This window comes from Chelonoidis abingdonii, chromosome 23 (genome assembly GCF_003597395.2).
Source record: "Chelonoidis abingdonii isolate Lonesome George chromosome 23, CheloAbing_2.0, whole genome shotgun sequence".
Lineage (NCBI taxonomy): Eukaryota > Metazoa > Chordata > Testudines > Testudinidae > Chelonoidis > Chelonoidis abingdonii.
Genome location: NC_133791.1, coordinates 10596306 through 10623086, shown reverse-complemented (window position 1 = coordinate 10623086; position 26781 = coordinate 10596306). Strand labels below are relative to the sequence as shown.

The 26781-nt window shown below is 44.4% G+C and overlaps 1 protein-coding gene across 1 annotated transcript; it reads right to left on the bottom strand.

Moving 5' to 3' along the window:
* Positions 1-924: 924 nt before the first annotated feature.
* Positions 925-25894, bottom strand: SLC25A33 (solute carrier family 25 member 33). The gene is made up of 8 exons (XM_075060397.1): positions 25875-25894; positions 25092-25190; positions 16069-16248; positions 9912-9989; positions 7700-7800; positions 5225-5291; positions 3419-3702; positions 925-1385 (listed from the first exon to the last, which is right to left on the bottom strand). Exons 1-8 carry the CDS (start codon positions 25892-25894, stop codon positions 1183-1185), a joined length of 1032 nt encoding a protein of 343 aa, XP_074916498.1. The 3' UTR covers positions 925-1182.
* Positions 25895-26781: the final 887 nt, after the last annotated feature.

The following is a 26781-nucleotide window of genomic DNA, read 5'->3' as shown; positions in this document are numbered from 1 at the left end:
GAGAGGCAGGAGGTATGTCATTGACTAGTGGTGAAAGATGACCAAAGTGGTGGGGGAGGAACCATTCAATCTGGTCTCTTTGGAGCACATGAGATTACTGAACCTACATGAAGTGAGGTGAGAGCAGTTCAACAGGTTGTACTGGAGTAGGAGATCTGTCCCTCTCCATTTTTAACTTTATAAATGGTTTCCTTAAGTCTCATTATATAGCTTTATATGGTTTTTACTTAGCCCAGTGAGGTAGGAAGGGTTATGAGGAGGTAAGCTGTGCATGACTGCATTCCAATCACCAAGTTATTGTTCCTCAGGGGCAAGCCAGATTAAGAATTATTGATGGCCAATTAAAACTGTTTAGCTCCTAGATATTGCACCAGAAAGTGGAGCTCTAGAGTTGGCTTCATACCTTGAAGAATTTGTTCTGACTCCCCCATGCCATTCAGAAAAGAAGTCACCACTGGAGATGAGGACAGTAATAGATTAGAGAAGATTTAAATGATGCAAACATTACATTAGGTGCCCTCTCAAGTGTGGTTTAAGTTTCTCTCAAGGAAGCTATTTTGTTTAACCTTTACAGGAATGTCTTCCAATACAGTGGCTCATCCCGGAGATTCCGGCATGAACATTTTATACTGGTCAAGTTGCTTGTTACAAAGCTGCCTCATTGTGCTCAGGACCCCATTCTGAAAGCTCACATGGGTGATGAATATTACACCCAGGAAGCACATTGAAAGGTCTCAGGACTCCTGGAAAATGATATTTTGTGACACCAGTAGTAGGTGGTCTCAGTTTCAGACTCCAAACCAGTTCCTCTCCCACTTCAATACAGTTTTAATGACTGTCAATCCAAGGGGTATCTCAAATAGCACAGATACATATATACCACATATACCTGTGCTTAAAGAAAAGGACAATCAAAAACATACATAAATTAAATAGCATCATTTAATTTAGTAGCAGTTTAATTCTGAATCATCTCTCCTTAAGTTAAAAAGTTATAATTAACTATTAACGTTAATGAATTGAAACCTTCCAGAAAGCATGAATCCAAAAGGAAAAAAAAAAGTGTCCAGCAGGTGATCAGAGACTCATAGCTCTTCTCCATCTTCATCACCTGTATCAGTCTCTTAATGGCTATTTGCTCAATGTCAGTTTTTATTTTCCAGAGGATGCTCCCTGGCTCTGCTACTTAGTGCGGTCTTCCAACAGGTACACAATTAGCTCATAGGTGGACAACACAATGGCTGTGTTTGGTATCTGCCTGATGAGCTGCGCAAAGAGTCCTCTATAGAAAGCCATGTAGCCTTCCTCACGTGCAACCAGACGAGCCGTCTGAAAGAAAGTCTTGTATTTTGTGCCTTCCTCTCGCAGTCTTGTCCGTATGACCTCTGGGGGCGGGAGGGAACAAACAGCACTAGGTTAGTGTCTCCAGTCAAATCCTTCAGCCCAGAAACTCAGGTTAGGAAAGTCTGCATAGCTCAGGCAATCAGAACGTTACCCTGGACAAGGGACATGCCTGTTGGATAATCCACTCACCTACACTTACAAACCCTGGAGTCCAGCAAGCACTGCTTGCCAGGCAAGGCAGGAAGTTAAAATTGGTTTTCCACTTCCATGTAAACACCAAATTGCACAATAAATGGATGGCTTGCTTATGAGGGCTGTTACTCAGCTGACCACCTCCTCTGTTTCTGCACACATTCCCTCACACTGTGCTTTGGAAAGAGGGTACACAGTTAAGTAGGCCTTTGTTCCCCTCAAACTGGCGTATGGGGTGAGCTGTGGCTTGATGGCATTTACCATGAAACAGAGGGAAGCCATGTTTGATTTGGCACAGCTATGGTGTTGTTCAAGGCCATAGCTGTGATCAACAGATGCACTTGGGCTGGATTCCAACTGATTGAACAAAAGAGGTGGCTTGCAGTACAGTGCTTCTGTGAGGGGCCCGGAACTCTGAAACAAACTTCCTCCTCTGCTCCAAAATAGCAGGGGTCCATTGATCTTCAGAACACCTTGCAAGGTGCGTCAATTTGTGTGGGCTGCTGTGGCGGGCAGCTCTGGAGAGGAATCAGATGGGGCGGGGGGGAGACCTGCACGGTGGGTGGATTGTTTAGCTTTATGGCTACTGTCTTAGATACGAGCCACTTGTAATATGTATAAATCAAAACATGCCTTCTCCAAGAGACAGGCTCTCTTTGGCCAAGTCACCCTAGATTTTTTTCATTTGCACATAAATTTATATACTGTTCAGGTATGATGGAAGTCAGAAACGGTCTCTGTACAGGTGCAATGAAAATCTGGCCTCCTATAATCTGCCTGGAGAGTTATGGTAGAGAAGGGCTTCTTATAGATTCAGAGCATTGATGGCAATATGAAATCTGTATGTACCTGCATCCATTAAACAAGGTACTGAGGACAACTTAAAAAGGAAGAGGAAGGCCTGGAATAGAATTAGTCAAGGGTTTGGTGAATCAGATTTCATGATCTTTTCTCCCCTTGCTCTTTTCCATTTGTGATGTGATCTATTACCTAAAAGTTGGTGCCGAAAATGAGGTAAAAGCCCAGAGTGGCATTTTCATGGTAGCATCTAAGAGTATCAGACTGAGAATTCCAGCCATGTTAACAGCCATATTTAGGGCTTTGATTTTAAAAGTAAGGAGAGAAGTTGGCAGAGAGAGGTGTGCAGGGAATCAGACTGATGCTTCCATAAAGCACAGCATACAGTGGAGTAAAGAAATACTGCTGGATAAGGAAAAGAGAATCATTGGCATTTTAGAGCCAGTCTCATTGCCCTGTTTCCATCTCTCACTTCAGCAGCTTTCTCTATGCTACCACTTCTGTGTGGAATGCCCAGCAATTTTCATTGTCTGAGAGGAGGGTGATGGCTTGGCCAAATCCCTGCTAAACCCCTCTGCTGAGCTGCCTACAAGAGGTGGGATGGGCACCTATTTAACCATGACAACATGCATAATCCAAAATGCCACAACCATGTCATTCCCCAGCCCTTTCTCCCTCCTTGCATCTCTTCAGGACAGAAACAGCCGCCTGCTTGTTCTGGAAAACACTTAGCTCACTTTGAGTGCTGCATAAATGACTGGAGGTAATAAAAATTAAACACACTCGCTCCAAAGACCTGTGAGGAGCTGGAAGAAGCTACTAGTGAGAAGCAGGAAGGGAGGGAGAAGAGAGTTAGCTTTCTGTAGCAAACCTCCTTCAGGAAGTCACAGCAATTAGCTGTTTAGCTAGCAAGGGGTAATGGGAACAATGCTGAAGATCTGGGTGGATAGACAGTCCCTTCAGTAACATGGCATCTGTAGACATCCAGATTAATAACAATATTACAGCACTGTCAGCCATAGATTGATACAGACTAAAATCAACAGCTGTTCTACTGTGCCGGTAAATGGAGAGTTTAACATACCATGCGGATAAGCAATACAGGAGGCACAGCCCTTAGAAACACCAGCAGCAAACATCAGTCCAAAAAAGTTTGTGGAGTTCCGCTTGGTCCCATTAGTAGGGGAAGGGGGCAGCTGGACATCTTTCAGGTACTTCTTTAAACTTTCATAAATAGCAAAGCAGATAATGGTCTCCGAAATCCCAGCATAGGAGGCTGTCAGGCCCCTGTAAAAACCACGGACCCCTTCTGTCTGGTAAACGTATCTAGCACACTGCAAAGCATTCATCGGTTTTGAACCCCTGACTCTAAAGGGAGCAAATTAAAACATGGTTAGAACAAGGCAAAACACTCAGAGGTTCAAAAAATCTTCATGGACCTTACAAATGAAAAGTGACCCAGGAGAAACAAGAATGGTTCTCTGCTAAGTGTAGCTGCAGGAATTTTCTAGGAATGCCATGCAGAGACTTGTAATGTTCCTTTCATTGCTTTTGGCATTGTAATCACATTTCAAATGCCAGTAGCTAGACTGTAATGCTAAGTGTGCATATGTAGCTTTTCCAATTAGCTAATACAGGCTTGTGCTAATCTTTCCAGCTCCAGTCCTGGCTCCCCTGTCATAGTTTAGTGCGTTAATAACAGGACTATGGAAGGAGTATTGCTTTTTATTGAAAAAGCAATTTCCTTCCTGTCTAGTTGTGGCAGAGCCAGAGACAAAGGTCTGTACCTTGGAATGATTCTTCAGGTAACAAGCAGCATTTAGTTCAAAGGTGCCACCTAGTGACTTACTGGAGTTTGGCTTTTTAAATAATTTATAAGCTGCGTAAACCAACATATTTTCAAGTACTTCTTGGTGAGTAATCTTGGTATTTTAAGGATCTTTCTGATCATCCAGCATATCCCCAGGAAAAAAAATGGCCATTTTAAAGAGTCACATTATTAATGTAACCTTAACTATAGCAGAGCTCTCGCTGTGGTATAATCCCTCATAGCTTTTCACTAGTGACTGAAGCTATTACTAGAATTTTTACATACGACTCTCCTTCTCTCTAGGACATATGGTTGAGAGTAATAGAGTATTGAAGGGGAGCCAAAGGACTTTAAACCCCTGAAGGGGACCCTTTTATTGTCATTATAGTGTTCTAGGAAATTCAACAGCCTCAATTATAGGAGTTTAAAAAACTTTACATTGTTCAGAACCTAGCTAACGGGCAGTTATGGAGGGTCCTGCATTATTGAACTAGCTGAAGAGAATATAAAACCCACTTCTGTATGATTTAGAGTCCATGTTAGTGCCTTGTATTATCATATAGGGGACACAGATTGGATCCTCAGTCCTGACCTTTTCCTCGTTGAGCCCTGCCTGAGTCTCTGACTTCGGTACTTATGTGACCCCCATTACCACAGTATCCATGTGCCTCACAATCTTTCATGTTTTTAGGTTCAACACCACCACTGTGTGTGAAGTGGGGAAAATGGGGAACTGAGGCAGAGAGAAAGACTAAGCGACTTGTCCAAGGCCACACAGGAAGTCGGGGGTGGAGCTGGGAACTGAAAGTGGGTCTTGAGTCCCAAGCTAGCACCAACTGGACCATCCTTCCGCTCCTCAGTAGTGATTCCTCTTGTCCAATTAAGGTACAACACTGATAGGCTTATGCTGTACCCTGGTCATCTAACCAGATGGTGACTTGAACGGTATGGGGGTTGAATGGGACAGGGAACAGAAAAAGCGCTCTGTCAGGGATGCCAGAGCCACAGATGGCGGGGCGAGAGTGTGTGTTTTGGAGCCCCTCTTAACTAAGATGGCACCAGTTTCTCTCAGTCACTTACTTCCGTTCCAGCTGCATTCTGGTTTTCACCATCCATATAGGGTTCATCAGGGAATTTGTGACAAAAGCTGAAAGAGAAACACAAAAAAACCAGCATAATTAAGAGGAATTGGTTGCTGCAATAACCATGACAATTGTTAAGCTTTAATGCTCTGTAGTCCCATAGGCGAGTTTCTATTTAGATTTCAGAACAGGAAGTGTAGGGAGGGAAGTAGTCAGTTTGGAACCAACACATTGCTACAGAATCAAAGGAAGTTCCCCTTGTGAGGTATTTATTCTCTCTACCATAGGACTTTGTGAAGCACTAAGGAATGGTATGATTATGTAGCCCATGTTACTGTAAACAGCCTTCTATGAGATTTAATATTTATTGATGGATTTTAGAATAATTTATTAACTTGTCCTTAGAGATGCAGGGAAATCCATGGACAAATCATCCATATCAGATAGTCCAAGACTCTAGGTGGTGCTGTTGAGCCATCTCCTTAACTGAACCCATCCATGCTTGAGATAATTTGAGAATGGTTTTTAATGGGCAGTTCGGTGACACAGGTCTGAGTAAGCTGGTGCAGTCATCCTGCAGTAAGTTTTCCCAGAATAGCAAAGTATCTTTCCAACACGGACAAAAAGAGAGACTAAAAAGAATAATTGGTCTGAAAACCATTATGTTTGGGAATTGGCTAATTTCCATTAAATTGCACATTTCCTTATTTTTCACAGGAGCATCATTAAAACATCCTCCTTCTGGTCTGCAAATGGCCAACTTATTTTCAGAAGAAAGCTAGGCAAAGTTCTCCGTAGTAAAAAGGCTCTTACATAAGCAAGATGAAATATACTTCAGCACTAGCACACTCACTTGATACTGTAACTTCACTTCTTCCCACCCCTGAAGTCTCAGTTTGAAAGGCACTTATAATTATAACATGCAAATGGTTTCTTTCCCCAGTGGAAGGGACGATGACATTGCTGGTCATTGCTCAAGAACTGCAGTGCTTGGTCTATAAACACAGGGTAAAATTTCTTTAGGACTAGGATTGTCAAAGGAGCCTAAGACCCTGTCTATACACTAGCTATACTGCTTGAACTATTCCGGTATAGTCTAGCACTACAAGCCCCCTAGTGGGATGCATTTATACCAGTACAAAAAAGTGTTCATACTGATAAATCTTATTCCCGTATAGGAAGGAGAATAAACTAGTCCAGAACAAGACATTTTTATATTGGCATAATTTTGCCTACACTAGGTGCTATACCAGTGTAAGTATTTCAGTAAATACAACTCCTCCACCCCCCCCCCCCCAAGATTGTTTTACTTGTGTAACTATGTTTACACAGCAGGCCTAAGGGAGTTGTGTGCCTAACTCCCTTGGAAAGCCCCACAGGCTTATTTGAAAATCCCAGCTTAAATTCCTTGTTCCACTGGGTAACCCATCCAGCACGCTTCAGAATTTGAGATATATTGGACCCTCTGCGGTATGCCAGTTGTTAGGCATTTCTTTATGTGGGGTGACTACAGCATGTACAAATCTTTTGTGGGTATTCGCCTGGCAGGCTCCTCTAGAGTTCTAGTTACCTCCCCCCTCAAAAAATGCTTTACGGTGATTTGGAAAGTGTCCTTGTCAAAGCTTCCCACAACTATGTTATACAACTGGTAAAAACAACCCTTGTTTGGAATTAATTCCTCCCTGGTTGAAACTGATACTCAGTTATATAAGTGGAGAGCTGCAGAAATAAGGTTTTCCACTAAGCCTCTGCATGAACATTAACTTCTTTGCAGAACTAGAGGGGTTCCTTAAGAATCCTTAGAGGAGCTTGCCAAGTTGTCTCCCTGTTTTGAAGAGAACTGGACATTTCCGGTCTGGTAGAGTTGATTTTCAACAATCCCTGAACTTTGATTCCTTAGGAGGTGCCCTTCCCAACATCATGGTTTCATGAACTCAGCCACCTCTCCTGATCTCAATCTTTTATGGAGATCATTTGCTGGATAAAGGTTTCTTCAGAAGAATGCCCATCTCCATGGCGACACCCAGCAACACAGCAGGTGCACAAACCCAGGGAGACCGAATGAACATTTTCAGAAAGATGGGGGCATTTTTGAATTATGGCAGCATACAGAGGTATCAGTCAGATCAGGCGCCATTGTGCAGGGTACTAATACAAAAATCATTCCCTGTTTTATGCTTCATTACCAACATTTTCCTCTGCTTTAGCTGGGAAATATGCTTGAGGCAGCCCTGGATGGCATCTACACCATACAGAGTAGCATGTTGAAAGAATTAAGTATCTGATAGATAAAACTTCTTCATTGCCCTCTATAAAGAGAGGTTCTTGGGAGTGGAACGGAAATGGTGTGTGACGAATTCTAAAGTAGGATCAACACAGATAACCTGTTTCTGGAAGCAGAATGGCTGGGCAGCTTTGTACTATGGCAAGACAGCCTGGGAGACAAAGGGACACCCTCCATGTGATAACATACCTGCAGAGCCTGCTGAGCAAATGTGCACAATGTTGCTGTTGGGCACAAAAATGCCATTAAATCGCTCCTTGGCTTTGGAGTAACATGCAAAGTAGACCGCCCTGTGCCAGGAAGAAGAGAAGAACTCGCTACAGAGGATAATCTACACACATGCTGTTTAAACCAGTCACTGCTTTCCTCCCATAGTCCAGACCAATGAGGTAGATCTCAGCAGGGCCACACCATTATTGTTTCTGTCTGCAAAGACCCAGCCTGCCAACCTACACCAGGACACCTGCCTGTACAACCACTAGGGCATCATGCAATTCATAGCGTCTGTGGACCAAGCTCATTGTGCACATCAGGGACTCCTTGCATTCCTCCATTCCACCCACGCTATTTCAGGGACTCCCTGCAACGTCCCGACTGCTCCCTTAAGTGTAGGGCTCTAATGCCCATGTTCTTCATTCACCTCAATGCCAGTGGCCCTGCCTGCCCCCATTCCTCCCTCTCAATCTCCCCCTGCAACCAGGGCCTCTGAGGGTCCCCCCCCATTCCTCCCTTGGCAGAAGCTCTGCCCCTCATTCCTCCTACCCCCTCCACCAGGGGTTCAGAGTGTTGGCAGGGGGTCTGTGTACACCCCTATCCCCCAAAACTAGGATCCGCCAATTTCCCCTCCACAAGATGTAGTGTGCTCCCCATTTCCCCTATGCTAGGGTCCCCATTCTTTCCCCCCATGCCAGGGCTCTGTGCGTGCCAGATTCTATCCCCCACTTTCTTGTTGGTCTTTCTATCTGGGAGATAAATCATTCAGTGTATCAACACAGATGAAATACAACACAAATGAAATTGCTATGCTGGAAAGCGTTAATGGAGGCCATTGATCAGTTTTATCTGTAGAGCAGTGCAGAGGTGCTTGAAACTGTGGCTAGTTTGAACAGTCAGGGTTCCCCACGTCCGTCGTTTTCCCCCTTTTGGTTTTCCAATTTCCCCCCAAACAGAAGTTTTGCAATTCATCAGATGCAGTGTCGAACAGTTACTGCATTACACACACAGACAAAGAAAACGCCATCAGGTTGAGCCTACGGCCTCATGAGGTTGATTAATTAAATCCTGAATGGGAAGTCGTGTAGTCTTGCACACAAAGCACAGGACTGAGGAATCAGAGGGTACATCTACAGTGCACCTGGGAATGTCTCCCGCTGCCCAGGCTTGAGAGGCATGCTCCCAGCTGCTAGGATGGCTAGCTTCAAACCCCAGCTCTGCCACGAGCACACTGAGTGACTCTAGGTAAGTTGCTTAACCAATCTGCACCCTTCTCCCTAGATGCCATCTTCCTGGGGGTGCCGTGAAATTTACTCCATATTTCAACAGTACTTTCAGATACTCCCAGGGCAGTCCTAAATAATGTGTTAATGCAAGTCTGCAGATTTTTTTGCACCCCCATATTTCTATTTTCCCAGTTTATGCCCAGCAAGTCACCTATTGCTGATATTCATTTAAATAGCTGGTTCAGTGTATATACTTACAAAAAATGGTCTTGTACTAATAGAACAATGCAATACTCCACCCATCTCCCTCTCTGCAGATCAGTTATGTGAAAGCAGTGTGTGAAACTGATAACGAAAAGCAAAGATCATCAGGAGCAGCCTGGATACACACACAGGAAAAAAATGTACAGAAGCCAATAAAAATGCCAGAAAAAGCCAGACTTTTAGGCGCTTGCTTTCGGTCTGCTGGTACACCTTTTCCCAGGGAGAAGGAGAAGGAAACAGACAAGGAATTAAAAAGTGCTAGGCAAGTACTAAATACAAATAATTCACACTCAGCTTTGATTTGCAAACCTCAAAAACAATGGCTTGAATTTAATCTATTTATTTGTGTCACACTTGCATGGCACTTTTCTCACCCATAGATCTGCAGTTCCTGTACAAAAGGAAAAAAGCTTCAGTAGCCCCATTTCACAGATGGGTATACAGAAGTTAAGCAACTTGTCCCATATCACTGAGTACATCTGTGACAGAGCTGGAATTTTAGAACTCAGGTCTCCTGTCTACTAGACTAGGTGCTCTTATCAGTTGCCAGCAGTGAGTTCATTAATGAACCATCTGGGCATTTTTTAATCTAGTTTAATAAAAACAGAGGATTTCTAATATGCATAGTACAATCTTTGTGCCACAGCCTTAAAATGGACTTTTTTATTAATATGAACTGAACCCTTTAAGATCTTTACCTTGATGGCGCCACTCCAACCAAGTTTGGACCCAATCCTCGGAAGAGTGACTTTGGTCCTTCTTTCTCCAAAATTGACCTAAAAAAACAAAACGCAAGATCGTTGACTACCTCTCCTGGTAGACAATAACCATCAGTCACAGATCAGGAGAGCTGTGGTAAAAGCTAACACAGTATTAAAGAACAAACCTATCAGCGATCAGGCCGTGCTCTTTGGCAGAAAGCTGGCTGATTTAGCTATTGGCTTGAGAAAGCAAGCTAATGCAATAGAACTTAGGGGTATTACAGACAAATCTGCATGTGTGTCATATGAGAGCAGCTTAATAGCTCAATTGCTTGAAAGCTATTGGAATGGGGTTATTAAAGTTAATGGAGATCACAAGATAAGTCAAGTTCTGAAAGACAAAAAGAAAGTGTTCATTCTCTCACAGCTATTCCTTCGGGGGGGTTGCTTTTGAGCAGAAGTGGAGATTTCATTGAGAAGCAAAGGTGTGTGGGGTTGAGAGGCCTTGCTAAACGGTGCACCCCTTCAAATGGGTCACCAGTGGGGGCTAACGAGCATAGGAGGCTGTGTGGGAGTGAGACTGAGCTTCGGACCCTTTCCTAGTCTGGAGTCACTGATGCAGGGATAGCTCGGTCCCCGTGAGAATCAGAGAACCATGCAGTTTTCCCCAAATGGAAGGAATGGGGAGATACAGACTAGAGTGAAACTGCCCTCCACACTCTTTTTGGATGATCATGAGAATGTTTTGTGGGGGACAAAGGCGGATAGGAGAAGAACACATGGTCTGAGCATGGGGCAGGGGCGGGGTTAAGGACTAGTTTCCAGAAGGAGGAACCTACATATTCCTCCTTCCAAGGGAAAGCACATAACCCCCATTATGCAGCTGGGAGTCTAGTCTGACCAGGCATTACACATTCTGGTTTAGGCCTCCTAAGCGGAAGCACAGAACACTGCAGTTACAGTATTGTCAATTCCGAGCACTGAAAAAAATCATGTGTTTGATATTGCAGAGCCTAAATTTGCCTTAAAACTCATGAGATTTTAAAAAAAGTGTTTGGATTCATTTTCTTTGTCTTCCGGGTTTTGAACCTTTAGGTTACACCTGAATCACGTTTTCAAGCTTTTCTTTGCGATTATGATGGCTAGAAATGTATTTTTCTAAAATGAAAGCTGAGATTGTCACAATCACTAGACTCCAAGAGCTAGAGCTTTAAGACAGACACCAAATATAGTGAGAGTTAGCAAAACTGCTGAAGGGTCAAAAATTTGGACTGATCCGAGTGTCATTTTTCCCCTCCCATGGTTTAAACCCAAATGGGTGAGATGAGCTGGCACCAATATAAAAAAAGGTAAATGATTTGGATGGCCCCCTCGCGACCCTGTAAGTTTTGTACACCTTTGGCTCAACAGCATCCCTAGTGGAGAGTTCGATTCCAAGCAATAAGCCTTGGAACAAAGGAACATTTACAAATAAGAAAATAATGCTTGAGCCCTAGTAGGTATCCATGGATCATATTTCACCCATAGCAAAAGCCACCTATATTGCCATGGAGTGGCTTTGGATTTCAGTATGGCAGCCTGCAAGGCAGTAGCAGCCCACCTATTAAAAAAAATCTTTATGTGAAAAACATGTGGGGAAATTCTAATAGTTCCTGCTTCCAAAGGTCCTTCACACATGCCCGTTCTTTTGGTGTTAATCTCCCATTTGGCAAAGTTTACTTGCCAGGTCATTAATGCTGCTGGCAACGTTTGCTGCAGAGCCCAAAAACAAGCTCATTAGAAAGCTTCTGAAACGCATCCCCAAAGCGGAGCCGAATATTCTGTGTAAACTCAGAGGCTAAGTGTCTCCTAGGAAACAGATCCAGGGACTGCTTGTTCTTTGTCACTTTAATAGTCACGACTGTGGCTCCCAGCTGAGGTGACTCACCAAAATCTGGTTTACGCATAAGCAGCTTGCCCTTCTGGGAACATTTTCGATTCTGAAAGGTTCCACAGGCAAGTTTAACCTGGTCTGTCCAGGGCATTTATTTTCTTTCTAGCCTTAACAGTCAGTGTTTTCATAGCCAATACACAACTCCCTGGGAGCAATTTGACAGAGAGGCCTCTGGAGGCTTTTTCCCTTTCAGTGGAATTACTGATACTCCTTAAAGCACCTAGTTCACCCACCCCCAGCTCAGTAGTTGCAGGAGAGAAGGGCAGAAGGAATTAATGCAAAAGACCCAATTTTGCTCTTCATCCTGCTTTAAGGTTTCAAGTTCACAGCAGCAGGAGGGATCGCCACCAGCAGCACTATTTATTATCTGTATTGTAGTGGAATTTAGGAGCTCCAGTCACGGGCCAGGGTATGGGCCCCACTGAGGTGGTTCTGTGTTTGCACAGCACCTACAACAATAAAAATAAGACAGTCTATGCCCCAAACCCCTAGTATTCTGCAGCCTGGAGCGCACTGAGACATCAGTAAGAGGAGCCCAGAAATGTCATTACCTCCTCTAGAAGGCTTGCTTGAGGCGAAAGCTATTAATACAGCATCTTCACTGAAGAATCAATCATGAATAAGGCTAAGATTTTGTCATGGTTATTTTTAGTAAAAGTCACAGACAACAAAGTTTCACAGAAGCCGTGACCTGTCTGACTTTTGCTGCTGCGGCGCCATGGTTTCCCCCGCCACTGTGGTGGCTAGGAGTTGTGGGGTACCACCCCCTCTGCCTGTGGCAGCTGGAAGCTGCAAGGAGGCCCCTTCTCACCCACAGTGGCTGGGAGCTGCAGGATGACCATATTTCCCAAAGAGAAAATGACACCCCCAGCTGCTTGCCCAAGGCGGGCCCCTCCCCTCTGCACTCCTCCATGCGAGGCTGTCACCTGTTGCTGGAACCCTGCCCTGGCTGCTGGCTACCAGCTCCAGTCCCGAGGCCCCTGGGGCTGAAGCAGAGAATGTCATGGAGATCTCTGGAAGTCACGGATTCCATGACTTCTGTGACCTCAACGTAGCCTTAATCATGAAGAATCAGGTTCTGAACAGTGTGACTCCAACGAAATAACTAAGAAAAATGTTGAACAAGTCCATGCTCCTGCTAGACTGCTTCATCCAATATAGCTGTAGAGAAGGCAATTTATCTTGGAAGTAAAGTGCAGTTCTATCTACAAGAAACACACTTCAAATGTGATCTCTGAAAACCTTCTTTGGTGGCCGCATGCAAGGCATTTACACATTCCTTGGAGAAGGTGCCTATTTACACGAAGTCGTGGTTAACTGCAGCATCAAGGGGGTCTGATTTCATCAAACTGGGAATTAAGAGCCAGCAGCAAGGGTACACGATCACTTTAGCGGGGTGCACTGAGGTCCTACATAAAATCAATCATTATAGACACCGAAGAATTTATTGTCTGTGAAAGACAAACAGTATGATTGAGTTGCAAGACTGCTTCACAGATATCTGGAAAAGGAGTCAGGCAAGTGACTGAGTTTGAGAAGTTGCTGAAATAAAATGAGATCAAATGAATCAAGACCACAAACACTGACTTTAATGAGTCGATAAGGATGGTAAAAGGCTGTCCCAGTTTTATCCAACTTCCTATCTCCCCAAAAAGAACCCTGAAAATGAGAGTGGGTGAACCCTATCACGAGAGCTGGTTACCTTGAAATGGTTTTACTGGACTCCCTTTTAATCAGGATTGCTTTGTGTCACAGGAGGGAGGGGAGTTAGATGCATCCAAAATGCACTGATTTGCTCTGATTACCTTGGTTTTCCATCGTGTACTGCTCTAGACTCAGCAATCTGACAAAAAAATGTTATAAAGGGAGTGCTTGGCATTTGGAGGATGTGCAGGGGGGAGAAGAATTGCTTATCTAGAATACAGGATTCAAGGTGTGATGTGATGCATGCTACACAGTTCTGCAGAGGACTTGATTGCCACTGTATTTTTATGTAATTCTTGCCGTTTCACCAGGCAATGTGCCAAATTTATCAGTATTACATAAATCAATGTGTTTTGCTGGCTTGTTTTGTTTTGTTGTGTGGTTTTTTTGGGAGGGTGGAGGTTTATTCTCAATAAAAACCAAAAAATCGTGGCACTAAAATAAAGTGCAAATATTTATTTGCAAAAATGCACAAACTTGGTGCAGATTAGACTTTGACTTTGCTTTCTTCAGAAATGCAGCAGCAGAGACCTAGCCCTGGGTCTCAGGGTTATTGGTTAGGCTATACAAAACCGCTAGCTCAGGCGCACTGCTTTGCCTTAGATCTCATCTTCTTTTGTTGAATATATGTCACGAAAAGATTAGGCCGAACAAACGGCTGAACGAACTGCAGAGGCATCTGACAAACACTGGCAATTTTCCAACAGGGACATGCAGGGGGAGTTCAAACTCCCATCTGAGGATTTATACGGGAATGACCATGTAACGTGCACTGGCTGAAACCACACATTAGTAGCAGACAGACAACTGCTCATTCAGTCAGAAATAGCACGAGGAGGAGGAAAGAATAGGACTGTCTGAGGACTGTTCATGCCATGTTTTCTAGCTGGACTGCTTTTGTGAAAGACACTGTCTCCTTCCTTTTCCTTCTCCTCCCCCATGAGTTCTAGGGTGGAATGTCACAATCAGCACCTTTCATAACAACGGTGCATAGAAGCCCTCATTTACACGCATTCACCAGCATCCTACCTGTACCAGAAAGACCTCCACATTCAAAAGATCACCCTAGACCTTCCAACCTCCAGGTACTGAGCTAAGATTACATCATTTGGATCCTGTTTGCATCAGTTCAGGTTCTTGGACAGAAACCAGGTCTCATCTAATTCGAAGCACGTAGCTAGGAATGCAAGAAGGGGGATGTGCATGAATGATGTGGCAAACATGAAAGATAGGAAGCTTGTTCTGAAGGTAGAAAATGGATTGTTAGTTTATCAATCAATTTTTTCAAAGAGGCTGGGAACAGGATACCTGGCAGCCGGGGAGCCACTGGAAAAGCTCAGGCTTGAAGCTGCCAATTCTGCAGTTTTTGGCAGGATCTGAGCCTTAAAAGAAAGGCAGGGATAGATTGCTTTGAAAAGCAATCCCAAGTGTACACCACTGCGCTACTGCCGTGCAAACCCAGAACAGCAGCGTGTTACACACCCCTTCACCCTGCAGCATAGAGGGGGTCATCAGAGGTTAGTTGGGACCACAGCAATATTATTAAACAAAAACACCACACGTTATGGCCTTTACACTCATCTCTTCTTCACCTCTTGATGGGCTCTTGGGGTTTTATTTTGTTTTGTTGTGTTTTAAAGTGAGTTTTAGGCCAAGGCCCCAGCCTATTTGATGACCGGCGTTGATGGATTCTGCCCATCAAAGCAACTCAACACCCACTCACACAGGCAGGAGGAATTCCTACAAAACCTTAGAAAGGGGGGTACAGCCCATCAAAAGGGACCAGGGTCCCTGAAACGGGACGGGCAGACCCCAGTTAGAGTGACAAGTCTTGGAGCCCACAGTCCCCAGAACAGGTACACAGCACGGACAGCTACAATGAAAGGATTTTCTCCCATGCTGCTCCGACTCTAAACTAGAAGGACTGACACTGGCTCCAGAGATGAGGGAGGAGTTCTGTCTCCGTGGCTTATTCAGTCTCGGTCACACTGCCAAGACAAGGGCCTAGCCAGCAGGACTTGCCCATCGCACTGCTCACGTGCGAAAGACTAAGAAACACGAGAAATCCAAAGGATGAACAGGACGAGAATCCACATGTTCTGAGCTACAGAGAATGCTATGGAGGAAAGGCATATTTTTAGTACTGCTCCTGCAAGCTGGCATACATATCACTTGGCAAAAGAATACTACCGACTCTTGATCCTTGAGGCTTAATACTTACCAGAAAGCTTAGAGCCAATAAGTCTATTTAAAAACCAAACCAATACTCTTTGGAAAACTTCTCAGTGGAATTTTAAATAAAGTTCCTTTGAAAATTCAAAAAGGTAAAAATACATCTTGTGGAAACAGAGGTTAATTCAACTTTTCAGTTGCTGCTGAATACATAAGGCCCAATTCCCATCTCACACCAGTGTGAATCCAGAATGACACCATTCAAGTGTAAAACCAGTGCCAACGAAACCAGAGTCAAGTCCATTGGTTGCACAGGATGCTACGAATGCCAAGAGCTGTACTCACTTTAGAACCCGGAGAAGTCCAGGTGATACAGATGTCGGCCTGACCATTCCTTCGCCACTGATCGTCCCCAACTGGACTTGAGGATAGTAGACAGTCTGGAACGCTAGCCTTGAAGACTGGAGCCTGGTCTTTATTACTTCTAAAGGACATGTAACAATGGCACCAACTGTACCCCCGCACCTGTAGGGCACAATGCAAACAAGAGTACAGGGTCAGCAAAAGAATGTCACATCAAACCACCACCATATGTAACAAGCGAAGTCCTTTCCCCTCCCTTCACCCACTGCAAGGAAGAGTTACAGTTGTGTTTATGTCAGTATCGGGAGAGGGGAACTTTTGGCATAGGGCAAAAGAGGAGGGTTCAGAAAGAGATTCAGGAGCACCAACTTCTTCCTTGTCCCCAAAAAATTTAGTCAATTATCTTCTACTCAATGCTTGGATAAGTTACCAGTGGTACGAGGGTTCTGAAGGTCAGTGAAACACCCAAATCAATAGCAACTGATCAGCTGTTCGTCCCACCTTCTCTGTTCCTGTTTGTCCAGGTCACCTGATCTTAACTGTGCAAGAGAATTTGGTTTTCTTGAATGGAGTGGGGGTAATTCCAGTTTTTAGTGCATCACTAGCCCTATTATAAACAAGACTCTAGATTCAGATCCTTGGGGAATTCTTACATGAAGAAAGCCTAGTTAGAGATGTAAAAAATAGCAACTGTAGTGGACTGGGAGGCCTTGTGCAGAAAATGATGTGACAAAGCCCTCTCTCCTTCAGTCAGTCAAGTTTTAAAAAGCCCTTTATATGCTCTCTTTTGAGAAGTGGTAGGTGGAGGAATCTCAGACCTCCAAGTTAATCAGTTGCCCTGAAGAACTAGCTAATATTTGAGAACAAGACCGGGGTCAAAAGGACAAGCTATGTGGTCAAATCAAATGGGTCTTGACCCTGATCTGGGAAGCTCATATGTAATTTATATACTAACAAAACTATAACACGTTTACTAAAAAAAATAAACAAAAAAACACAACACACCATGGATTCCAAGCCTGTGCATTAGCTCCTATTCACAAGAGTCAAGAAAATCTTGTCCTTGACACAAACTGTTGCCACCTGATAGAAAGAATCAAAACAAAAAAGTGTAATAAAAACATTTGGTTTTATTTCAGTTTCTCTATTGTTTTCTCAACTGTAACATCATGTGCTATGGTTGCTGCTCTTGTTGTTCAACGCTTCTTTTCCCACTGTTATCTGCATGCTGACAAAACCCAATTCCTGCTTTACTACTGTTCTTCCTTTTTTGACTAACAGTTTCTTCCTGTTAGCAAATGGTATAGAGGAGACTTGTTTACTTGGGGACAAAGGAAAATTCATCTGAATTAACTAATAGTGTGAATTTAAAGTGGATTTGTTAAACTACATTAAATCCCTGAGTGGACACACTCATTCAGAATTAAAGTGACCTTTTCTCAATTTAGTTTAATTCACTAGTGAACAAAACCTAATTAAGGCCACTTAAATTCTGAATGGGTGTCCACCCAGGGATTAATGTGCTGTAACTAATGCACTCTTAATTCCAAGTCAATTAAAGGTGTGAAATTCTCTCGATTGTCCCTGAGCAGACAAGCCCTTAAAAAGTGTGTCTACACTGCATCATAAATCCACATCAGTGGGATCCAGGTTGGTGGATCAGTGTTTCCAAGCCTGTGCTTGAGCATCCTCACTGTATTGTACACCTGGGTTTACAATTGCTGGACCAGGGTATCTCAGCCATGCTAATGTGCGTCCATCCTGCATTACATAGACATTCTGACTTGGGTCTACAGCTTGAGCTGCATCCACAATGCAAAATGATAAGGGGGTGGGTTAAAGCCCGAAGCCCTAGCAGGCTCCTAGGTCCTGAGTGCTTGCTGACAGGAGTTGGACTGATTTGTGTGTGTGGACAAAAGGAGGGGCTCAACCTGAATCAGAGTCTGGGCTTAGCTGCAATGCACAAATACCCTAGATCGGGGGGGGTTCTCAACCTGAGCCCCCCAACATGCTATAAAAACTCCACAGCCCACTTATGCCACAGCAACTGGTTTTCTGCATATAAAAGCCAGGACCAGTATTAGTGGGTAGCAAGCAGGGCAACTGCCCTGGGCCCCATATCACAGAGGGCCATGTGAAGTTAAGTTGCTCAGGCTTCAACTTCAGCCCTGGGTGGCAGGGTTCAGGGCCCTGGGCTACAGCCCCATGCGGCGGGCCTTTGGCTTTCTGTCATGGGCCCCAGAAAGTCTAATGTCATCCCTGCTTGGCAGACCCCTGAAACCTGCTCATGCCCCCCCGCCCCCAGGGGACCCAGACAATCTAATATCATCCCTGCTTGGCAGACCCCCCCTGAAACCTGCTCATGCCCCCCCGCCCCCAGAGGGCCCCAGACCCCATGCTGAGAACCACTGCCCTAAGGGACTAGCATCTACTGTGTATACATTGAGCAATGAACAACGCTAACTCACACTACCGATGGGGAAACCCTCTGAAAATTAATGCACTTTAAAACAAACATATGTGACTGAAAAACAAGGATAGTTGATTGCAAGATGTAGCTGGTTCATTTATTTTGACAAATGTTGTTTACAGTGATTTATCCTAACAGTTCACTGCATGTTAGCAACTGTTCTTCCCCCCCATAATACATATTGTGTAAAGCTCCAGAAACACGTGTAACCTTTCCAGTAAGCTCCCACCACCACTCTGCTATAACATCTTTACTGCGAAGTGGGGCAAGGCTTCTGGTTAGGACAATATGCAAGTCTGTGGCTCAGAGAGGTTCTACTGCTATATGAGTGACTTTGGGTATGAGGGGGAGGAGGGAGATGGAGATTCAGGAAGCTATACATCTTGCAGACAGACCAATTCCACTGGCTGTATGAAGCAGTTCCCAAGCTGCCACAAGGGACTAGTGTGTTGCACCTCACCTTACCTACATGCTGCTTCTTGCAATCATGCTAGATGGAGCTCTTTGCTCTAGAATTAACCCTTATCAGTAAAGCAGCAATCAACAGAGGCAGTATGACCAAGTGGATAGAGCGCTGAACTAAGACTCAAAAGAGCTAGGTTCTATTCTCATCTCTTCCACTGGCTGAGTGCCCTCGGTCAAGACTCATCACCCCTCTGTGCCTCAGTTTCCCCATCTGTAAAATGGAGATGTTGCTTACCTTGTAAAGTGCTTTGAGATCTACTGAAGAAGAGTGCTACAAGATGTTATTATAGGAGCTAGCTAGGATGTAGAAGGGCCACATTGACAACTTCAGCTTTCTATAACTTAAATAGGAGAGATCTTCCACAGCTAAACTCTATGGAAGGAAGCTTGTTTACACAAGCATCTTAGCATTTCTTGAAGTGATAACATTTATGAGATTCTCTTTGGAGACCACCATTTAATTCAGTGGATCTTATGGTGAAATTGCAATTTAGGTGTTTTCCATTAGAAGGAAGCAAAAAACTGCCCATCTTACACGCAGACAAAGCAGTGCCTGCTAGAGTTACAAGGAACTTGCTGGCAAAATTCAGAAGCACCAGAGTAAAGTCTAATGCCAGGTCTACACTAGCGATAAAGAGTCCTGAGGCACCTTATAGACTAACAGACGTACTGGAGCATAAGCTTTTGTGGGTACGTCTGTTAGTCTATAAGGTGCCACAGGACTCTGTCGCTTTTTACAAGATCCAGACTAACACAGCTAGCTACCCCTCTGAGACAGGTCTACACTAGGAACTTTTGCTGCTATAGCCAGGCTGGTTAGGGGTGATTTTCTCTGACATTTCTATCCACGCAAATGCCCTAGTGTTAGGGGTGTGCACAAGAATAAAAATTTGGTCGCTTTTGGAGGGGCACTTTCTGTGCTCTCCGAGGCTGGAGAAGCTGGCTCCTCTCCCTCCCCGGCCCCCATCAGTGGAGCTTCCTCTTCTCCCCTAGTCCTGCCCCAGGGCCAGTGGAGCTCACTCTCCCCACCCCGGTGCCAGAGGAGTTCTGTGCCCCTGCTGACTGGGGGTGGTGGTGGAGAGAATCTGTGCCCCTGCTTGCCCCCTATTGCGCACGCCCCTACCTAGCAAGGATTCACTGAACAATTTTTTTTGGTGGCCTCAGAGTGCGGCCACCAACCCCTGCTGGTGGCCGCCCTGACAATTTTTCCAACCCGAAGCCCCACTGCCCCGGGCTGAAGCCCAGAGCTAGCCCAGGGTCTGAAGCCCGAAGTCCACTGCACACACACACACTGGCCCACATGTCTGCAGAGGCACTGCCCGAAGCCCCCAGGAGGCTGCGTGGTGCAGGGCCGCTAATACGCTGCTGGTGGTGCCAGCAAACGGCAGGGCAGCCAGGAGCAACAGCCGGGTGCTGCAGGGAGGGGCTACTTCTCCCCCCGCCCAATCTCCATCCAGGAGGCTGTTGTGGTTGTAGAAAAATCCCCTGGTGACCGCATTTGAGAAAAGTTGCCCATAAATGTGCTTTTGGTGGTAGAGCTAATTTTGCTTGCTGAACTGATATAAACTAAAAGGGCAAAAGCATTTCTTTTTGCTTGTATAAGCTGCATCTATCTGCACTACAGGGGTTTTGACAGCAAAACTTTTAAGAGTAGACTAGGCCTTACTGTAAAGATGATCACAACATCCAGGATTATTTGGAAGGGAAGAGGATACTTTAATTCCATTTTCCCCATTATTGTTTGCATTTGCTGGATATGTTGTAAGATACCTCCTCCCTTTACCATTAATAATTCTCCCCTATGCATACAGCCCCCCCGTGAAAATTTGAAAACTTTAGAGCCTTTAACTATGAGTAATAACTTCAGTCAAGTGTGTTTTCCTTCAACTTCTTGATTCTTGCTCCTTCCTATCACAAACAGAAAGAGTTTATCCTAAACTAGTGGCAATCCATGCATTTTACAGTAACAGGCATTCTGAGAAACAACTTTGCCTCCAGCCATTTTAATCCACTTGATTTTGACCTTGGCTGTAGAATAAAGCACTGAAGCCGCTTAGGAAGCTCGGAGCACACACAGCAGTTGAAATTCTGTTGCCTGGATGGAGGCTGAGCTACATTTCCAGAAGAGCTGAAACAAAAGACTGACTTTGAACAAGCAGCCTGGCTGTTATCAGCGCTTTGTGTACAGAACCTGGGGCTGACATTAGCTATCTGCTCTGCAAATACAACTTTGGAGTGCAAGGCTTTAGCACATCTTCCTCAATGCAGCACGCACAGCTCATGCTGTCCATGTGCTCACCTGAACACAAAGAGAGTGGAGGGGGAAGGGACTAGGGCCCTGGGCAGGGAAAACCCTTCACAACAAAACCTTCGTCCGCTCCCAGAGTACAGACTTTAAGATAGTTTGGGGCTGGAATTGCATTCTGAGCATGGATCTGACAGTTACCTCAAGTCCTTCCTCTGCTCCTGAATGCCTGGATCCAACACCGGCACAACAAACCAGATTCTACCTTCACTTATGGTAATGCAAATCACAAGTGACTCTGCTGACATCAATGGTGTAAGTGAGAGGAGAACTTGACTCAGCCTGTCTACACCCTCATCTTAAAGGATTTATCATCTGACAGCAGGAACCAAGGTGATTAATGAATTCCCTTTGAAATGAAAGATTATATAAGCACAGTAGTACATTTCTGCTTTCACCAAAGAATGTCATCATTTCCTATTTACATAAATAATGGGACAGATGCTTTAGTCATACAATCTTCTTTCCCGGCTTTCTTTTTATAGAGCATCTTAACTGCTAGGTGCTATTACGGGGGGGGGAAATTGGAGCTACACAAAATTATATGTAAAGCCATTCAAAGAAGACAGAGCTTCATAACCACCATCTTTGCAATGTGTCACCCACATCAGTCTCACCAGCATCCGGTTATATAAATATTTTAAAAAAAACCCAGAGTTTATATGCGCGGCAATACTCTGAGGATTCTGGCAGGCTGCAATGGGAGCAGAGGAAGCCCTCTCACTGTTCCTGGCAAGTCATCAGCTATCAGAGAATTTCAGACCTTACAATAGGGTGGTAGGCGAAAGGCAATCTTGGCTACTGGGGTCCCTATTCATTCAGGGCGTTAGGACTGCAGCCAAAACTCTGAATTGCATCTTGAAGCAAATGGATGGCAGTGCACAGAGCATGAGCACTTGCTGCCTAATCTGCGCTTTCGTGCTGTTAAACGTAAAACCGCAATGTTATGCTTTAATTATTTATATTACAGTAGCACGCAGACTGGGATCAGGGCCCCATCATACAGGGACTGTAAAACTTGCCCTGCCCAAATAAGCTAACAAATCTAAATGTACAAGACAGACAATGGGTGAGAGAAAGGCAGCATTCTCTCTATTTTACAGATGGGGAAACTGAAGCATTGAGCGATTAAATGACTTGCCCAAATTCACACAGGAAGTCTGCCTTAGAACCAGGAATAGCCCACATGGCACCATGCCAAACATCTAACTACATCTTGTTTATTTCATATGCATGATAAAAACAAAGTTAACTACTTACAGCCAACAGATTGCCCAATATGAAAAGGGTATCCGATGCTAGGATTATTTTTAGAAGCAAGCTGTACTAAATAAAGGCCTAGGGTTTTACGTGAGTATGTGTGCTACCACAGCCCTCAGGACCCTGACATGAGAACATTAAGATTCCTATAATGAGTGACATCTCTTGTTATCCTGTCTCCTAACCTTCTCAGACAGGTGGCCATTCTCCTCCAACCACTAGCTACCTCCTCCTTGCCATCCTGCCCTGTTCCCACACATGAATTGCCCTTCCATCCTGCTGTTAATTCAGGAACCTCAGACACGTATGCAGCCTCTACCATTTAAGTGTAAGTACTTCCTGGAGTAAAGTGTGTAACCTTTTGATACACAGCATGAGTTAGTACCTGCATCATCAGCTTTAACCGCTCAGGGCAACGTTACCAGCATGATTTTAAACATAACACTATCTAGCAGAACAAATCTCTGGACTTCAGTAGGTTGAGCAAATTCTGTTCATAATATCAATACTCTGCAGGTCAGCTCCAGTAAGTACTTCAGTGCATTAACATCTTGTTCTGATCAGCTGATTGTCCTCTACCTGAGGTTTCCTTGCATCATCTTTCCCTGTAATGTTCTGTTTCCTGGGAAGACAGCTGAAAATAGCCTGCTGTGCATAAAGGAAATACTTTCTAGTATTCCCAGAGTGTCTCATACTCCTACATCTGGGAAAAGGAAAAAAAGGCAACAACCTTAAACAGCTATACAAACAAAGCCAAAACTTTGCAGTACTGAATTATGAATATGCAGCCAGACCAGAGTTTTAAACGTAAAGGTTACAGCTATCGTGTCCACCAAGACACTGTACTGGTTAAAATTACTTTCATGTATCCAGTTGCAAAACTTTAGTTCTCAGGACAAGATACACAGCTTTTATTGCTTCAGCCGCTTGTAAAATTAAAATAAAAGGGGTTCTCAATCCATTTTTTCTTCATTAGGAAAGAGAAAGCAGTCCTGAATCAGAAAGGTTTGATAGCTAAAAGTATCATCTACTCTCTCCACCCTCACCTACGTATTACGGGCAGCAGAAACATGTGATCACAACAGAAGTGGATCTTTCCTATGATGTGAAGAATTCTCATCAGTGCCAGAAGGGCCACAAAACAGCTAGTAAGCAGTTATGAACAAGAACTGATGGGAACCCCTATGTACCTACATACAGGGGGGGCTGGAACAATTTGTATAGTGAGGGTGCTGAGAGACATTGAACCGAACCGTAAACCCTGTATATAATGGAAACAACTTGAAGCTGGGGGGTGCTACTAGTTCCAACACCTATGACTGCATAAGCATATTTGTTTATTTATTGTAGCTACAAATGATTTAAAAATGTCTGGGTTGCTAGGCTCAACATTTGTGCTTCTCTCTTTTTACCTCCCACTTTCTATATTTGCAAAGACCTTGACATTCATACTTAATGTCTGCCCCAGTACACAGTGACTTTATTCTAAAGAAGCTGTCAGCAACCCAACAATCTAGTTTACGTGCACGACTCCCAAAACTCAACCAGAAAGAGAAACCTGAACTCAGCATTCCTAGACCAAACAATTGTTGGGGAAAATTAAGAATGATCAATAGTGTAACTCCAGAAAACACAGACTGGGACAAAAACTGCTACAAGCACAGCCAAGGCTACAATGAAGGATAATTTGTGAGAGGACCAGATTGGAAGCCCCTTGTTCACACTGTCGAGCATTTGCTAACACTTTACTCTTACATAGCGTTTCTCATCAGTTGATCTCAAAGCACTTTACAAAGGAAGCCAATATCATTTACCGCCATTTTAAATATTGAGAAACTAAGGCACAGAGAAAGGAAGTGACTTGCCCAGGGTCACCCAGCATTCAATAAAGTTCCAGCTAATAATTTTGTTACCAGGTACATGAATTCTTGCAAAGCATTTTCCTGTTCTTCAGATCAGTGCTGTGTTTAGACACTACTCAGGAAATAGAAAGACCTTTTTCTTATCAGAGCGTACACAGACCAGTGGACAAACATAGGACTGGGAGCCAAGAACTCTTGAGTTCTAATCCAGATTTTATCCATGCTTACTATGTGGCCCTGCAAGTCATGTTAACCTGTGTCTCCCCATTTCCCCCATCTGTAAGGTAGGTGAATTAGTATTGTCCTCCTCCCAGAGGGTGTTGTAAGGATTAGTGTTTGCGCCGCACTATACAAGTATTAACCTCTGCTGGAGCAATTTGTTAGAAGGTCTCCTCTGCCCTGTTCCTTATTGATTTAAGAAAACCCCACAAATCTACCTGCTACTGCAAGTGCTCAGCATGGAGCAATATTGTAAATCCTGAAGCTAGTGCACAGAGTGGCAGCTTGTTTGTTAAATAGAGTCCTTCACCATAAACACACGACACCAATGTTTTGTGACCTGCACTGGCTACCCAGTGGCTCCCAGGTGAAGTTTAAAGGTGTTGGTTTTGATCAATAGAGCCTTAAATGGCCTGGGGCTCACCTGCTTGAAACACCTCTTGCAGATGCCGTGATCAAACTAGAGCAACTTTGGATGCAACTGAGAGTAGCCAGGAAGGTCCTCTGTGATGACTCCTTGTATCTTCCTCATCTTTGGAATCTGCCCGCACACCTGTGGTCTGAAATAGCTTGAGCTGGTTGATCTCCGGGGCATACTGTAAACCCAATCTTCTCCAGCAGGTTTTTCAAGAGGGCTTCTTCGCCAGCTGTTTCCTTTTGGAATCTGCGAAGCAGGGGAACTTTTGAATTGGGCCCCAATCCTGGAAACACTTAGGTGCACACATAATTTAAAAATGTTATGAAAGCTAATGTCAAAAAAATATATATAATACATAGGTTGGGAAAAGAGTGTCTGTACATCTAGGTATAGTGCTTAATTATCCACATATACAAATTTCAGAGTGGTAGCCATGTTAGTCTACTTGTTCTTTTCACATATACAAAGTTAGTTTTTTTAAAAGTCATATGATACAGAGAGTACATAATCGACAAGAACCCAAATTTAGGTGAATAGATTTAACAATACAGTTCAGATATTAGAATCCAAATACTTGGGTACATCACTCATGAAAAATTGTACAGAGATTTGGTTACGGAAAGCACATATATAAATGAGAGGAGACTGAGAATTAGGTGGGTTGTCCATTTAGAAGATACAATCCATGAGGAAAATATTCGTTACTTTTCTGACTGCAATTCTCATCTGCATCCCTCCTGGTATTGCCAATGTCCGGTGATGTGTTCTATATAGATGTCCCTCAGCCACCTGATGGCAGCCAACACCATGAGTTGCCGTATCAGCTAAGCGTAGCATTGACCGATTGCGCATTCTCTCAGCACTTGCTCTTATTGGGATCCCATGTGCCTAAGGCTCCAACCATCAGTGCGTGTGTCTGGACCTGGTAACCCTTAACTCTCAAGGTTTTGGCCAGAGGGGCATATTTCTCTACCTTTTGAGCTCAGGCATCGTGGAAGGCCAGGGTCCTGTTATCTAATGGCACTGGGATGTCCACCATGATGATCTTCTTCTGGTCCTCGTTGGTGATGATGATGTCCAGTTGCAGTTGGCTGTTGGTTCCAGGGATGGCTAAGTTTATGGCAACCTTCCCCAGGGGTGGCGGAATGGCTCTGGCCAGGCGATCTTTGATGGTGCTGTATTGCAACTGGCAAGCTCTCTCATGGGGCTTGGAGATACACAGGAGGTGGGGTAGCATCTCATTGTCATAGCCACACTTCCTGCATCGCTTGTCCCAATTCCCGTGGTGGATGGCTCCATTCAGTGGGACGCAGTTGAGCCAGGCCCTGTGGATAAACCTCCAGTCGGCAAATTGGATGAAGCTGCCGCTGGGGAGGAAGTGGTTGCTGGCGTCCTACTTGCATGTCACCACGAACGTCTTGCCCTGGTCCAGCTTCCATTTCAGGTTTTCCACATATTGGCAGCAGATGGCATCCTTCAGAGTCCTCTCCAGCATGGTTCTAGCTCTCAGAGTGATGATAGTGTGATATGTATTATTCACCAGTGGCACCCGGATTTCCACCTCCTGGCGTTCCTCGCACCATGTCCAGGGGCAGCCAATACGCTTCTCCAGTTGTTGTGTAGTGTTGTGGGCACGAGTCCAGAGCGAAGCCAAGTCTCTCCCATCTCTTCCCAATTTGCCTTCCAAGAAGCCACT

Excerpts from the sequence above, each read along its gene's own strand:
- SLC25A33 (XM_075060397.1), bottom strand. The coding sequence starts at position 25,894 with ATGGTGTTGGCTGCCATCAG. Across the intron at positions 25,191-25,874 it reads ATGGTGTTGGCTGCCATCAG|ATACAAGGAGTCATCACAGA; the intron begins GTGGCTGAGGGA and ends AAGATGAGGAAG. Across the intron at positions 7,801-9,911 it reads GTTGGAGTGGCGCCATCAAG|GGCGGTCTACTTTGCATGTT; the intron begins GTAAAGATCTTA and ends TTCCTGGCACAG.